At 40.2% G+C, this 14571-nt stretch overlaps 1 protein-coding gene across 2 annotated transcripts in view; it reads left to right on the forward strand.

The window, feature by feature from the left end:
• Positions 1 to 14571, forward strand: part of LOC114667089 (WD repeat-containing protein 47-like) — a 55170-nt gene that overhangs the window by 5080 nt on the left and 35519 nt on the right. For both annotated transcript variants that reach the window (XM_051919797.1, XM_051919798.1), the window contains exons 2-4: positions 4163 to 4246; positions 8153 to 8234; positions 9622 to 10424. In XM_051919797.1, the coding sequence (XP_051775757.1) occupies positions 4163 to 4246; positions 8153 to 8234; positions 9622 to 10424 (969 nt within the window). The remainder of the gene's footprint in view (positions 1 to 4162; positions 4247 to 8152; positions 8235 to 9621; positions 10425 to 14571) is intronic.

Below are 14571 nucleotides of genomic sequence, written 5' to 3' on the forward strand. Positions count from 1 at the left end.
TCATAAAACATCATGATTATTTCTTGTGATAGCATTTTTCTGGAATGGCATGTTAATGCCATGAAACTGCTCTCATAATGAAAGCTCAAACATTCTTGTCCTGTAAATGCGTGTATTTCCCCTCCCTACAGCAACAGTTGAATGATCTTTTTGTGTCCAACAGGGGGCGCTTACTACTGGGAATGTGTTGTTTCTAGAATTGATCTCGGGGACCACTGTGGCTGTGACCAGGACTTTGTGACGGTCATGCCTCTCCTTTAAAAGATTAATGTGCAAAATTTGTACAGGTTTCTGCCACCCAGGAATTCTGACTTTATAATTCAGTGGAGACGTATGCTCTTCTATCACTGCGTGCCCTTGCCATTATGTGGATCGGACAGGATCAACACCAGCATATGATCCCCCTTCTTAAACTCAGAGTTTACTCATCTTGTTATAATTACGTTTTTGTGCCTCCTGCTCGTGCTGCTGATGTTCTACCGCAATAGAGGACAATCTGGCAATCTGCTCTTGCAGTACAACAACTCGGTTGACAAACCTCCCCCCAGGGGTTATCTCGCGAGACCCTGTCCATTCTTCCAGAAAAATGTCCAACACCCCATGTGGTCACCGGCCAAATAATAGTTCAAAAGGGCTCATCCCAATGGACACTTGCAGAGCTTCCTGGTCAGCAAACTGGAGGAAAGGTACAACTGTATCCAAGGAAGTTGGATTGTCATGGGCTACCTGCCGAATCATCTAATTTCAGGGTTTTATTAAATCGTTCAGTCAGGCCGATAGGTACAACTGTACCCAAGGAAGTTGGATTGTCATGAGCTACCTGCTGAATCATCTATTTCAGGGTTTTATTAAATCGTTCAGTCAGGCCGATAGGTACAACTGTATCCAAGGAAGTTGGATTGTCATGGGCTACCTGACGAAATATCTGTTTCAGGGTTTTATTAAATAGTTTAGGCCTTCAGGGTTTTATTAAATCGTTCAGTCAGGCCGATAGGTACAACTGTATCCAAGGAAGTTGGATTGTCATGAGCTACCTGACGAAATATCTGTTTCAGGGTTTTATTAAATCGTTTAGTCAGGCCATGATAAACCGTGGAGTGTAACTGCTTAATTCCGAAACTTTCACATAGCTGCTTCATGATGCGAGACGGAAAGGGTGTGCCCTGATCAGTGAGAATCTCACGAGGGATACCAATATGTGTGTACATATCCCAGAGTGCTTTTGCAATAGTTCAGGTGTCCGCCCATCGAAGCACTGCTACTTCTGGGTATCTTGTGGCTTAATCAATTAACATAAGCATATACTGAAAGCCACTTATACTCCTGGGAAGCGGGCCAGCAATATCTAATCCCATCCTCTTAAAGGGTACGTCTAAAATAGGCATCGGTACAAGGGGTGCCCTGGCGAGTGTGTGAGTGGAAACTATTTGACAGTCGGGACAGGCCTTACAAAATTGCTGTACATCCCAGTCCATATTCACCCAATAAAAGCGTTTTGAAATGCGTTCCCTTGTCTTTTCCTCACCGAGGTGACTCCCAAAAATGTGACTGTGAGCAGTTGTTAAAACCTTCTTCTTATGCTCACTTGATACTATCAACTGCTTGATACATCCATCACCCATGCAATCAGAATTCACCCGATACAGAAAACCATCCTTAAACAAAAAATGTGGTTTTTTAAAATTTGGGTCCTCTCTCTCCAGATAGTAAGAGTCATTTGTGACGTGGGCTTGTCTTAATGCAAATTCCTCTTTCCACTATGGGGGTAGGTGCTCTGCAGGTGGCCAAGACCCGTGGGAAGAGGGCATTCCTTTTTACTATTATGAGTGGCTAGGGTGAGGTGTCTGGTATGGTAGTCCGAACCTTAAAGTTCTTCCCTTTAAATTTCAGAGAGAGTAATTTAGTGTCGTATGTTTTAACGTCCCCATGGACGCAAGCAGATGTTTACTTTTTCTGTGGTCTTATAATGGGTCTACCGGAGCAAGTGCCAAGAATTCCCGTCCAGCCAGCATAATAGAGACCCTAAAATTGTCCTCTTTTAACATCTTGGGGGAAACTTGCGAGCTGCATACCTCGACCAGACCGATAGCAATAGTTTGTGCTGGTGGGAGGCAACACTCCTGGGCCAGATGTCCCAGTTGATTACAGCAAAAGCAATTGTGTTTAGTCCACACTATGGTGTTCACACTCTGGCGTCTTTTACCCATGGCGCAGGCGACCCTGAAGGTCTGTGCTGGCTGGATCGAAACTGGGGTCAAGCCTGGGTAACCCTGGACACACTAGGAGCTGTTTTGGAAAAGAGGATGGTAGTAAAATTAGGAGTCATCATGAAAAATCCCCTCCAGGAGGTGCTCATTTGCACCTTTTAGCTGCAGGCTCATTCCACCTCTGTTTGCTAAGAGGCATCTTTGGGGGTTTTTTGTGCCCACTGCTTTCAGGAAATTCAGTGCTTTCTTCATGTGTGTTGATTGATTCATTCATTCATGGAGTGATTGGCTACATTATCTGTGCTGTGAGTCTGTATCCTTGGTTTTATGTTTCTGCTGAATTATGAAACTTGATTATTTAGTGGGTTCTCTGTTCCAGCACTGCAGCATATGTTATCTCAGGAAGGCTACTTGTATCACACCCTCTGGCCCTAACTTTTAAAAAATGAGGATCAATACCCCAGTTCAACAGTCCAGACACAGAACCCAAGATACCCTTACAATATTCTTTGCCTTCATCATTTTAAGCCAATGCTCATCGACCTCCCCAGAGCCTTACCATTGCCTTGATTTAATTCGCTGCATTAACCTCAGTTCCAGAAATGGGCCTTGGTTCGTCAGTTCTTCAAAGTTTGTACAGAAGAATAATGTCCAGCTATAGGCAGTGTACACTGTATTTCCATCTTGCACAGACTTCAAATACTGACATCCTACACACATTTTGGATCCTTTTCTTACTGGAAACTATAAATCTGTATTATTGTTAAGTTTATGAGACTTGCCAGGAATGTTTATTGGGTTCACTTACTCTTGTCCTTGAAGATTAACACATATATATATACACATAACGATTCTATCCAGACAAAGTCTCGAGTGATGCCAATTGCTAGTTACTCTGTAATATTCTGCATAAGATTCATGATATAGGAATTCACTATCGTCATCTCTAACAAACATGCGGGTGTCATTGTGACACACAGAAAAGCACAACTCTTTTGGTTATACAGTATGTTACTTACTAACCAAACTATGTTCTTGCTTGTACCGCAGTTGTTCTATTGTGGAGCGACCTCAATAGGCTTGATAATAATAATCATTATTATTAATTATATTAAATTATTTATTTAAATAGTTAATTATTATTAATAATATTACTACCCTAGGAATAAGAGCAGAATCAAGCTCACACTTGGTACCCATTTAGTATTTCAATCACTCTAGATAAAAGACGAAGTATAAAAAATATAAAAGCAATGTGGCATTTATTAATGTACAACAATAGCAAATAGAAGAAAATCCATCCATCCATTATCCAACCCGGTATATCCCAATTACAGGGTCACGTGGGTCTGCACAGGGCGCAAGGCAGGAGACAAACCCTGGGCAAGGGCGCCAGCCCACCGCAGACAGAAGAAAATATAATAGAAAATAAAATATATAGCAAAGTGTGGATATAAACAGTCCTAGGAAAGTTTATTGAAAATCAGAAATATCAAGGATCAAGTATGTTCTGGTCGGCATTTGGTTTAGCAATGTGCGTTGTTCATAGTTACATTTTTTGACATCCAAATCAGCTGGTCTCATGTTGCCCTTTTCTTCCTCTTCTTTTCTCCACTTTTTCTACTCATCTTCTTTGGTCCATCAGATGAGCCATATTTAAGTTAAAATTGCACTTGTGAGGTTTTTGGACATGTGACATTGCACACATTTGATTGGCCATCCTGTCCTAATGATGAATGTCTCTGATCAAACTGTTTGATCTTTTAAGTACCTCTGCACTCCTTCCTTTTCTAAGCTGTAAACTAATTGGACTACTAGCCCTATGGCCAGGTTCTGTGGAATGTATTTATCTCCTTATTTTTGTCCTGTTCAGTTTAGGCACCAGAATATGTATTTGTGAATTAAGTTTGTCACAACAATTAAGTTTCTAAGGCAAATCTTTCTTATTCCTGCAGACAGCTATTTCTTGATGGCGAATGGGATGAGGTTCTCCGGTTTATCCAGCCCCTGGAGTGTATTGATAAGTTTGACTCAAACCGGTAATGTTCTTTAATTACAAGATTCAAAGCCTTATTTTCTATATGTATTTATATAATACTAGTCATTAAGCCGTTACAATAACAGGCGCTAGAACAGTAGTGCATAAACATTAGTAGGAACAGTCTATATTAAATGGCAAGGGACTTTGACCTCATTCTTTTTGTTGGTCGTAATTTTCTTTCTTTCAGCCTTTCTTTTGTTGATGTTTACTTGCTGAGCTGACCGTTCTTCGTGGGTTGCCAGCGTGTATTGTGTGTCTTTAATTTTCTGTGACAGTAATACTGTCTTGTACGTCCGCTGGCTTGTACGTCCGTAATATACTTTTAATTCTCTCTGGCGGTAATACAGGCGTGCGCGTTGGTAATATGCCTTTAATTTCCTCTGACAGTAATACTGGCTTGTATGTGGCTGTAATATGCGTCACTGTATTGTGTACCTTTAATTTCCTCTCGCAATAATACTGGTTTGTATTTCCGTAAAATGCCTGTAACTTTCTCTGACAGTAATATCGCGCATCGCACCGTGCCCCGCGCATGTGCACTTCACCAGAAGACACACACACACGGACACCTGGACGCACACAGGGATTTTATTAAAGAGGATATAAAATACACTCATTGGCCACTTTTATTAGGTACACCTTGCTATTACCAGGTTGGACCCCCTTTTGCTTTCAGAACTGCCATAATTCTTCATGGCATGGATTCAACAAGGTGCTGGAAACATTCCTCAGGGATTTTGGTCCATACTGACATAACAGCATCCACACACTTGCTGCAGATTTGTCAGCTGTACATCCATGATGCGTATCTCCTGTTCCACCACATCCCAATGGTGCTCTATTGAATTGAGGTCTGGTGACTGTGGAGGCCATTTTAGTACAGTGAACACATTGTCATGTTCAAAAAATCAGTTTGAGATGATTTGAGCTTTGTGACATGGTGCGTTATTCTGCTGGAAATGGGTACACTGCGGTCATAAAGGGATGGACATGATAAGCAACAATACTCAGGTAGGCATTTGGTACTAAGGGGCTCAAAGTGTGCCAAGAAATGTCTACACCATTACATCACCAGCATGAACCCTTGATACAAGGAAGGATGGATCCACGCTTTCATGTTGTTGAAGTCAAATTCTGACCTACCATCCAAAAGTCACAGCAGAAATTGAGTTTCATCTGACTAGGCAACAATTTTCCAATCTTCTGTTGTCCAATTTTGGTGAACCCATGTGAACTGTACCTCAGTTGCCTGTTCTTAGCTGAAAGAAGTGGCACCTGGTGTTGTCTTCTGCTGCTGTATCCCATGTGCTTCAAAGTCAACGTGTTGCACATTCAGAGATGCTCTTCTGTGTACCTTGTAATGAGTGGTTATTTAAGTTACTGCTGCCTTTCTATCAGCTCAAACCAGTCTGGCCATTCTCCTCTGACCTCTGGCATTATCAAGACATTTATCGCCCATACAACTGCCAATCATCCCCTTTTGAATTATTCTCTGTAAACCCTAGACATGGTTGTGTGTGAAAATCCCAGTAGATCAGCAGTTTCTGAAATACTCAACCCCAGCCTGTCTGGCACTAACAACCCTGCCACGTTCAAAGTCTCTAAAATTATCTTTATTCTCCATTCTGATGCTCGGTTTGAACTTCAGCAGGTTGTCCTGATAATGCCTACATGCCTAAATGCATTGAGTTGCTGCCATGTGATTGGCTAATTAAGTATTTGCGTTAACAAGCTATTGAATAGGTGTAACTAATAAAGTGTATAATACATACTGTATATACTATCAGTCAAACATTTTAGAACACCTGTTTTTCCAGTTTTTCATCAGATTTAATCAGTTGAAATGCAATGAATGACCTAAAATGGTAAGCAATAAACTGCCAGTGAGCTAAATTTAAAGTTTAGGTTAGCAAAAACTAAAAAAAAGGAAATATCCGAATATTACCAATGGGCCTTCTTCAGGGAACAACTAATAAGTTACAACCTACAAATGTTCTGCAGCAACTGAAGTAAATTGTGCCAAGCAAGCAGATGCCTCACAGCACAATCGCTTCAAGCACAGCTTAACAGTGGTCGAAAAAAGCAACTCTCAGTTTGGTACTTTGAAGAGGAGACTTTGTGCTGCAGGTTTGACAGGGCGAGTGGCAGTAAGAAAGCCATTCCTTAAAGGACAAAATAGGGCCTTGAAATACCGGCTGTGGACTACTGCAGACTGGACAAAGTCTCCTCATCACAGTACAAACCGAGACTTTGCGGTTGTGCTGTGACCCTCAGAAACTTGTTTTTTGATTGGGGTGTGACTTTGGTTCTGCCAGATCTCTTCCTATCAGAGTTTCTTTCAGTTTCCAATTGCCTTTGGATTGTGTAGGACACCACTGTACTCACTGACATTTCGATCTTTTTTGCAGTTTCTCTAAATGAAAGGCCTACACTTCTAAGGGTAATAATAATGCTCTGTCTCATTTCATTTGTTAATTGCCGTTTTCTTGCCAATATCTTGGAATACTGTCCAAGTAGTAGTCAGAGAGGCTTTATCACAGACGGAGGGTTTTTAAGTAATCAACAGAGGTTGGGACACCTGTGCAAATTGTTTGCTTTCATTTGAAAGGCTTCATTTACTTTATTTGCTACAGAACATCTGTAGGTTTAAACTATAAGTTGTTCCCCGAAGTAGGTCCATTGGTAATATTCTGATATTCCTTTTTTAAGTTTATGCTAACCTATACTTTATATTTAAACCACCATCAAAGTACTGCTGACCTTTTCACCATTTTAGGTCATTCATTGCATTTCAATTGATTAAATTTAAAGAAAAAGTGGAAAAACTGAGGAGTTGTAAAACTTTGACTGGTAGTATACAGGGTATATCTATATATCTATCCATCTATCTATCTATATACAGTGGAACCTCGGTTTGCGAGCATAATTCGTTCCGGAAACGTGCTCGTGGTCCAAAGCACTTGTATATCAAAGTGAATTTCCCCATAAGAAATAATGGAAAATCAGATGATTCGTTCACAACCTAAAACTATTCATATAAAAATGATTAATACAAAATATAATGTAAAAATACATAAAACAAATTAATCTGCACTTTACCTTTGAAAAGAATTATGGCAGTGTGAGTGAGTTTCTAAACTCTTGTGAGATTCCTCCCAACGGGACCGCACACGGAAGAGCGTCCCAAAGCAATCGCAGTCTCCCAGTGCTGTAGCAGTTCACCGTAAAAGTGAATCCGAAAAAAGATCGCGGACATGCTATAAGCACCTGCCGTCGATGGGTGATACAAGGAACAAGGAACATTATAAATGCGCAGGGTACAGTACTACTTGGCCACGACCCTGCCTGACTGTTGTGTCTGTGTATAGGAGAGTGGCAGATCCCGCTACAATAAATAACCACGCTGTTGTTGTTTCAAGCTGAATAAAGCTAATGGTGCAAGACGGGGACTCGCACGTCACACCACATACACACGCACACAGTCACAATGCTGTAGTAAACAGTATACGCTCGTAAGGATGTTGACTATATGAGTGAGGCACGCCGACTCAGACGGAGAATAGGAGACGATTTCCTACAATCCCGCAACAAGAGAGAGAGAGAGAGAGAGAAGAATGATCAGCTCAGTTGTGATTACATGACTCTCAGCAGACAAAGCATATACCTGTACATACTACTCATATTGCAAGATGTCGCTCGTTTATCAAGTCAAAATTTATTAAAAATTTTAGCTCGTCTTGCAAAACACTCATAAACCAAGTTACTTGCAAACCGAGGTTCCTACCAAAGAGTTAATTTGTTTTTCGTTTATGCAGTTCTGTAAAAAATAAATTTTTTCATTGCAACATTAAGTTCCTGAGATCATCATGTGATATATACATAAATGCTGTTTGTTTGATTTTAGGTTCAAATACGTAATCCTGAAACAAAGGTTTCTTGAAGCTCTGTGTGTTAACGTCATATCTGCAGATGATGAACGACAACACGTGAGTGTCTCTTTCAGATCTGTCATGTTTGGAATCCCAAAATTACTGTTGTATTTTTCCTTATTCACAAGGTTTTTTCTCCTTATTTAAGCATACTCTTTTTTCACATCACAAATGTATTGTTTTGTTTGTGTATTACAATTTTTTTTTTTTTAATTTCACATTTTCTTTAACAGCACATTACAGACTTGTGCGTGCATTAGCAGCCCATAAATACTTCTGGGTACTCACCTACAGTTTACTAGCATTGCATGTTAACAGCTACTTTGTGCTAAAATTTGGGAAAATGTATGCATGAAATAAAGTAAACAGTTATTAAACACCTGCTAGGTGACAATAAAAGCTCTCAGATAAATAGGAACAGCTTTTACAGAATAGTCGTTGTGCATTACAACAGAAAAAATATTTTGTGTTTTATTATAACTTAAGTTTTTGAGCAATCAAAACTAAAAAATAAGCATTCAAAAGTGCATTAAACTATCCAACCATTGTGGAATAATAAAGGCAAAAAAGTTTAAAAAAAGTAAATATAAACCTTCACGCATATTAAATCAATAAAATAACATATCTCTCTATTATAATAAAAAGGTCCTGGGACAAGACGAGACTTTTTAGCCTGGGACGAGACGTGACTTTTTCAGAGAGATACTTTCAAATCCTGCAAGACGAGACTTTGTGCCAAGAGATTTGACCACGCCCGGGGCTGGAAATAAAAGACAAAGAGTAGATGACAAAGTAGAATGTCGTAAAGAATTCAAAAACGTTGGTGCAATACACATGCAGAGCAGGTTAGAGATAAAGTCTAAAATTTGAAAGTCTCAAAAAAATGATAGTAAAGATTGCATTAGCGCAAACAAACAGAAATTATCACGAAAAATTTTTACTCGGTGAAATAACGGAACATATCGTTCGGATTTAAACTTTAAGTCGGAGACTTGTAGATCGTCTAATTCGTGTTGCCATCACGGAGAAGTAGTGTTTCTTCCCAATGAAGAGGCGTGTCTTCAAGAATTAAAAGATCTGTTGTTTGGTGAAAGTGAAATCCACACATGCAAACGGCAGAGATGTGAAGTAGCTGGTGCATAGCGCAGGCTTGGGGGTTGGCGAGTGAAGCAAGCAGGGGGCGAAGCCCCCCAGTATACATGAAAATAATAACTTAAATTGAACAAAAACAACAATAAAACATAAATACACTTACCTTTAACCAGATACTGAATCCAAGAATGTACAAATATGTAATGATCTCTATGTCACTATCTTTTGGAGGTAAATGCCCATATGCAGAGGCACAGAGAGTATTTACTTTACATCTTTCATGTTTGGTATTTGTATTTTGAGCCTTCCCCTTATTTTTGTTTTCAAATTAGATTTTTTTTGTTTTTTATAGCTTGAGTATAAAATGCAAGGAGCTGTCAAGTGCCTTCATGCCCTGGAGAAGCACTGCCCTTCTAAAGAGGACTATAGGAGACTCTGCTTGCTACTGACTTTGCCTCATCTGACCAGCCATGCCGAGTACAAGAACTGGAGTCCCAGCACAGCAAGAGTTCTCTGCTTCGAGGAGGCCTATGCTATGGTCTCAAAGTTCATACCAGCTGATGGAAAGCTGAGCAAAGCTGGTTTTAAGGCAAGCAACAACCGTCTGTTCCAGCTAATTATTAAAGGGATGCTTTATGAATGTTGTGTTGAGTTTTGTCAGAGCAAAGCGACAGGAGAAGACATTACAAAATGTGACATATTGATGGATACTGAAATGCTTTGTGGGAATGGCACCGATGATATGGATTTAAGCTTAATGTCCTGGCTGCAGAGCTTGCCAACTGCTGTGTTTTGCTATGCATTTGAGCAAAAGGTGCTTGACATTCACGTGGACAAGCTGGTGAAGCCCACAAAGGCTGCAAATGCAGAACAGTCGTCTTCCTTTGTGAAGAGACATTCTCCCTACCCATCACCACGGTTGAGACGACCCCTGTCTGCTGATGCTTATGTGTCCCGCTCTCTGAATCCTAATCTGGATGGCCTTTCATTTGGGTTATCTCCTCATGACAAAGGCACCATGGACCAACATGGAAAGTTATTTGAAAAGACACAGTCCTTTGCAAACCTAAAGTTCCCTGTATCTCAAAGTCTGACTAGAGGTTTCTTGATGGAGAATATAGACTCTCAGAATGTTGGTGAAGACTCCTTACAGAGGTTTGTGAAAGTATTTTAGAAAGATTTTTTTTATATAATATATATTGGCTGTCATGGATCAGCTGTTCAATGTAAGACCCAAGCTTTATGGTGAAATGGTAATATTTTAGTGGCAAACATACAAGTAGCAGAACATTGAAATGGCTCATAGTGATCATCCCTAGGAGTTGTATGTTACAAATCTGCATGCACAATTACTGCATAAATCCAGAGCTTGTTAGATATGTATTACTTACAAATGTTATTGGAAACATCTAGTTGGCTTGCATATGGATTTTGTGGCCTCAGTTGTTTTGATGGTTAAGAACCTCAATTGCTAGAAAGCCTGCAGAAGCAGATGAGATGTTGATTAAAAATGCTGAAGGTGCTGGTTATTTTTGATAGCGTATTAATGATAGTGATAGTAATGCACCTCTTCAGTGTTTCATGGAAGGTAAGAACAGAACACTTCCATTGGCAGTGAAAGTAAGCATTACTTTAGTTGGATCTCATGAAAGTACTCATTTCACCTTGCAGCAATATTCCCATTTAAGGTCAGTATCTCTCTACTAGAGAGCCTGAAAAATATTTTGCTAGACATTGCTAAATCCATTTAAAAATCATTCTTACTGACCACACCAAACTCTCTTTTTATACCTGGGCCTTCCACAGTTCCAAATGGGTGACTCTGCAACATCCCATGGACGGACTTCTGCTTAATTTGATAGCTTCTTCTAACATTGGTGTTCACCAAACATGTTCTGCTTTTGCTGATGCCAACCAAGCTTCAACCACAGCTGTTTGCAGGCCTCTATAATCTTGAGGTCTGGAACAAGATCTGCTCATACATGTCCCAAGTATTCTCTATAAAAAAACAGGGGAAGCTTGTTAGATCAACAGCTGACCTCAAGCCAAAGAAAGGTGTCCAGTAGATGTTTTTGAGACTTCACTTTTCGGTTAGGCAGAACGTTCACCTGAGAGGGGGGGTCTCTTCTCAGCAGCACCCTCCAGTGGCACCTAAACACTCCCAAAAGGGCTACCCAAAGGAACCACAACTCCCACACATGGCCTATGCGTGTCAAAATGGGAGCTGCACTAGAGACATACTGCCACTTGCAGATCAGAGGAACATATGGCCTCAGGATGACAGTCTTACTCAGTGTTTCCATTATACCTGCCTCTCAAATGGAAAAGGAATCCTGGGATGATCATTCATCTGTGTCTGCCTTCCATGATGGCTTTCCAGCTGAGTAAGGGTGCATCATCTCTGCCAGTTTGGATTCAGTCCATTTATGTCTTTCAGCACAATATACAGTATATATTTTGTAAAACACGATAACAAGAGAGATGTGATGAATATTGTGGTCCCAGCTAAAAATACCTATTTAATAGCCACAAGGCAAAGAAAACAAAATGTCTTTGTATTATTGAGAAGAAACCCAGGTTGTTAGTAGCCTCTTCTAGGCACCGAAGCAACACTTTCCTTTATAAGGGCAGAGTTGCAAGAATTGATATTTGGAATTTAGGGCAGATGTGACATCATTAATCCTCTGAGGCATCTTCCTCCATTCCAAGGATGTAAGTGGCAGGTAAGGTAGACACTGTATATCCCACATTTTAGCTTCACACGATCAGTGAGTTTTTCACAGGCTCTGTGAAGGTATGTAAGTTGGAGATGAAGTGGGATGTGACACAGTGGTTAACTGCCTTCCTCACTTTTAACCAAAAGTAGAGAAGAACACCTTGGAGGAACCCTTCTGTAACTTCTGGGATCCACTGCTATTTAAATTATCATCAAACTGGAAGTCAGCCTTTATTGTAGAACCAGACCTTGACAGAGATGGAGCTTACCTCATCAAGAGCCTTCCACCATTCTTGAAAGAATGGTCATTCCCATTTTCCAACGGGACCTTGTTCCTTTTTTTTTTCTCTTTGGCATATACCAATTAATCAGAACATCCAACATGTATCCCAACACTTGATTAGTGGATTTCTCTTGTTACTATATATATATATATATATATATATATATATATATATATATATATATATATATATATATATATATATATGTATGTATATATGTATATAGTAAGCAAGGAAGTAAACAAAGGAAGAGGTCTGGGGCATGTCCTTTTTACAAAGATATTAGGTCTTTTCAGACAGGAGTCCAAATCATAACTTAAAAATACATGGATGAACCTCTGATCATATAGGCTCCAGGCAGGAAGCAGTGGGTACAGGAGGGTGGACAATGGATGTCAGCTGTGGAAAGGCTGTTAGTCTTCTGTTGTGCAGAGAGAGGAAGAGGGAAGGCATTAGAGCAAAGCACCAACCCCTGGTTTGGCAGGTAACTTCCATCACAAGAGCCCTTAAGCTGCCTCCCAAGCACATGAGCATGATTTTATATATATATATATATATATATATATATATATATACTAGGGGGCTTTTCTCCCTGCTCGCTTCGCTCGCCAACCCCCAGGCCTGCACTACACTCTAACCTCTTTGCAGTCCTGCCACTTGCATATGGGGATACGGATGTACAATTTAAACATTTTTATTTTCATGGGAATTGTTATATCTCTCCATTATATTAAAACATCTTGGGATGAGATTTTTTTCCGGTGACGAGACGTAATCTTTTGAAGAGAGGCAGACACTTTGGAAGAGAGACACTTTAACATTCCGTGAGACAGGCACATTACGTCATACTTACAACCTTTGTAAGCAAGTCCCTTGATAGACATGCAGAATAGGTTATAGATAAGGGAAGTAGGAAAATTCGAAAGTCTCATAAAATTAGTGAAAAGATTACATTAGCACAAACAAATGGAAAATATTACTTGGTGAAATAATAAAGCAAAAACAGATTTGAGGACAAAAGGACAGCTGCTGTACAGGCTTTTGAATGTTCGAAGCGCCGCCCTAAATGCCGATCACGCAGAACAAAAGCAGCAGCGAGCTAGCAGCAGCAAGCCAGTAGCTGATGAAGCAAAGAGGAGGTAAAAAAACCAATTGGTACTTGTTTCCCAATGTATCACCATTTCAGAGGGGTTTCGGAGGTGCTACCGCATCATCTCGATGTGCATTCAACCAAACTTCACAATGGCATGTGGCGCTTGGGGGGTGGATATTGCTATGTGAGCGAAATTCAGATCACATGGCATGGCAGCAGCAGCAAGCTAGCAGCTGATCAAGCAAACAGGAGTTAAAAAATGTATTTATTTCCCATTGTATCACCGTTTTAAGAGGGGTTTCAGAGTAGCAGCCGCGTCTCCTGGAGGTGGGTTCAGCCCCCCTCTTCACAATGGTGCGCAGGTGGCTTGGGGTAGGTAAGAGAAGTGCAGATCACAAGGCAAAACAGCAGCAGCAGCAAGCCCACAGCTGATCGAGCAAAGAGGAGTTACCAAGAAATTTATTTGTATCCCATTATATCACAGTATAAGCGTGGTTTCGGAGGAGCAGACGTGTCTCCTTGGGGATGCGTTCAGCCCCCCTCTTCACAACGGTGCAAAGTGCAGGCAGGGGGGAAAGGGGTTGGCGAGCAAAGCGAGCAGGGGGGCAAAGCCCCCTAGTATGCATAATAGAACTAGCTATTTTACATTACAGTGAGTAATTAACCATATTAAAAAACAGTAAAATGTAATAATTTGTAAGTAAATTATGTTTCATGTTGCGTTAGTTTGTTGAGTAATACGATTTTGTTCTGTTTGGCTTTGAAATTAACACGCAAATACTTTTGAAACTTACACTTTAACTGTAAAGCTTCAATAAAAACAGATTTTTGAATTAAATTTTCATCAATAGCACCTTGAATTTTGATTCTGTGTTTGGACTTACATCATAACAACACAACGTATAACTGCCCGTGATTGAATTGAATGTTATCCGTGAAAGATGTACTACATTACCTTTCTTGGATACATCCTTCTTTCTACAGTAATTCGTGCGGTGGAAGACCGGATGGTGTTAACGGTTATAGATATTCTTCGGGATATTGTCAGTTGATGTTTTCATGTTCCGCACAATCACCACCAACTGTTTCAGGATAGTCTATTGATACGCATTTAACCAATTTGCCGTGTAACCGATTGATATTTTTGGTGTTAATTCATTTGACTTCATCGTTTCTTGGTGCTAGGATTGCCCATGTACTCAATTTTTC

This window comes from Erpetoichthys calabaricus, chromosome 16 (assembly GCF_900747795.2).
Source record: "Erpetoichthys calabaricus chromosome 16, fErpCal1.3, whole genome shotgun sequence".
Lineage (NCBI taxonomy): Eukaryota > Metazoa > Chordata > Cladistia > Polypteriformes > Polypteridae > Erpetoichthys > Erpetoichthys calabaricus.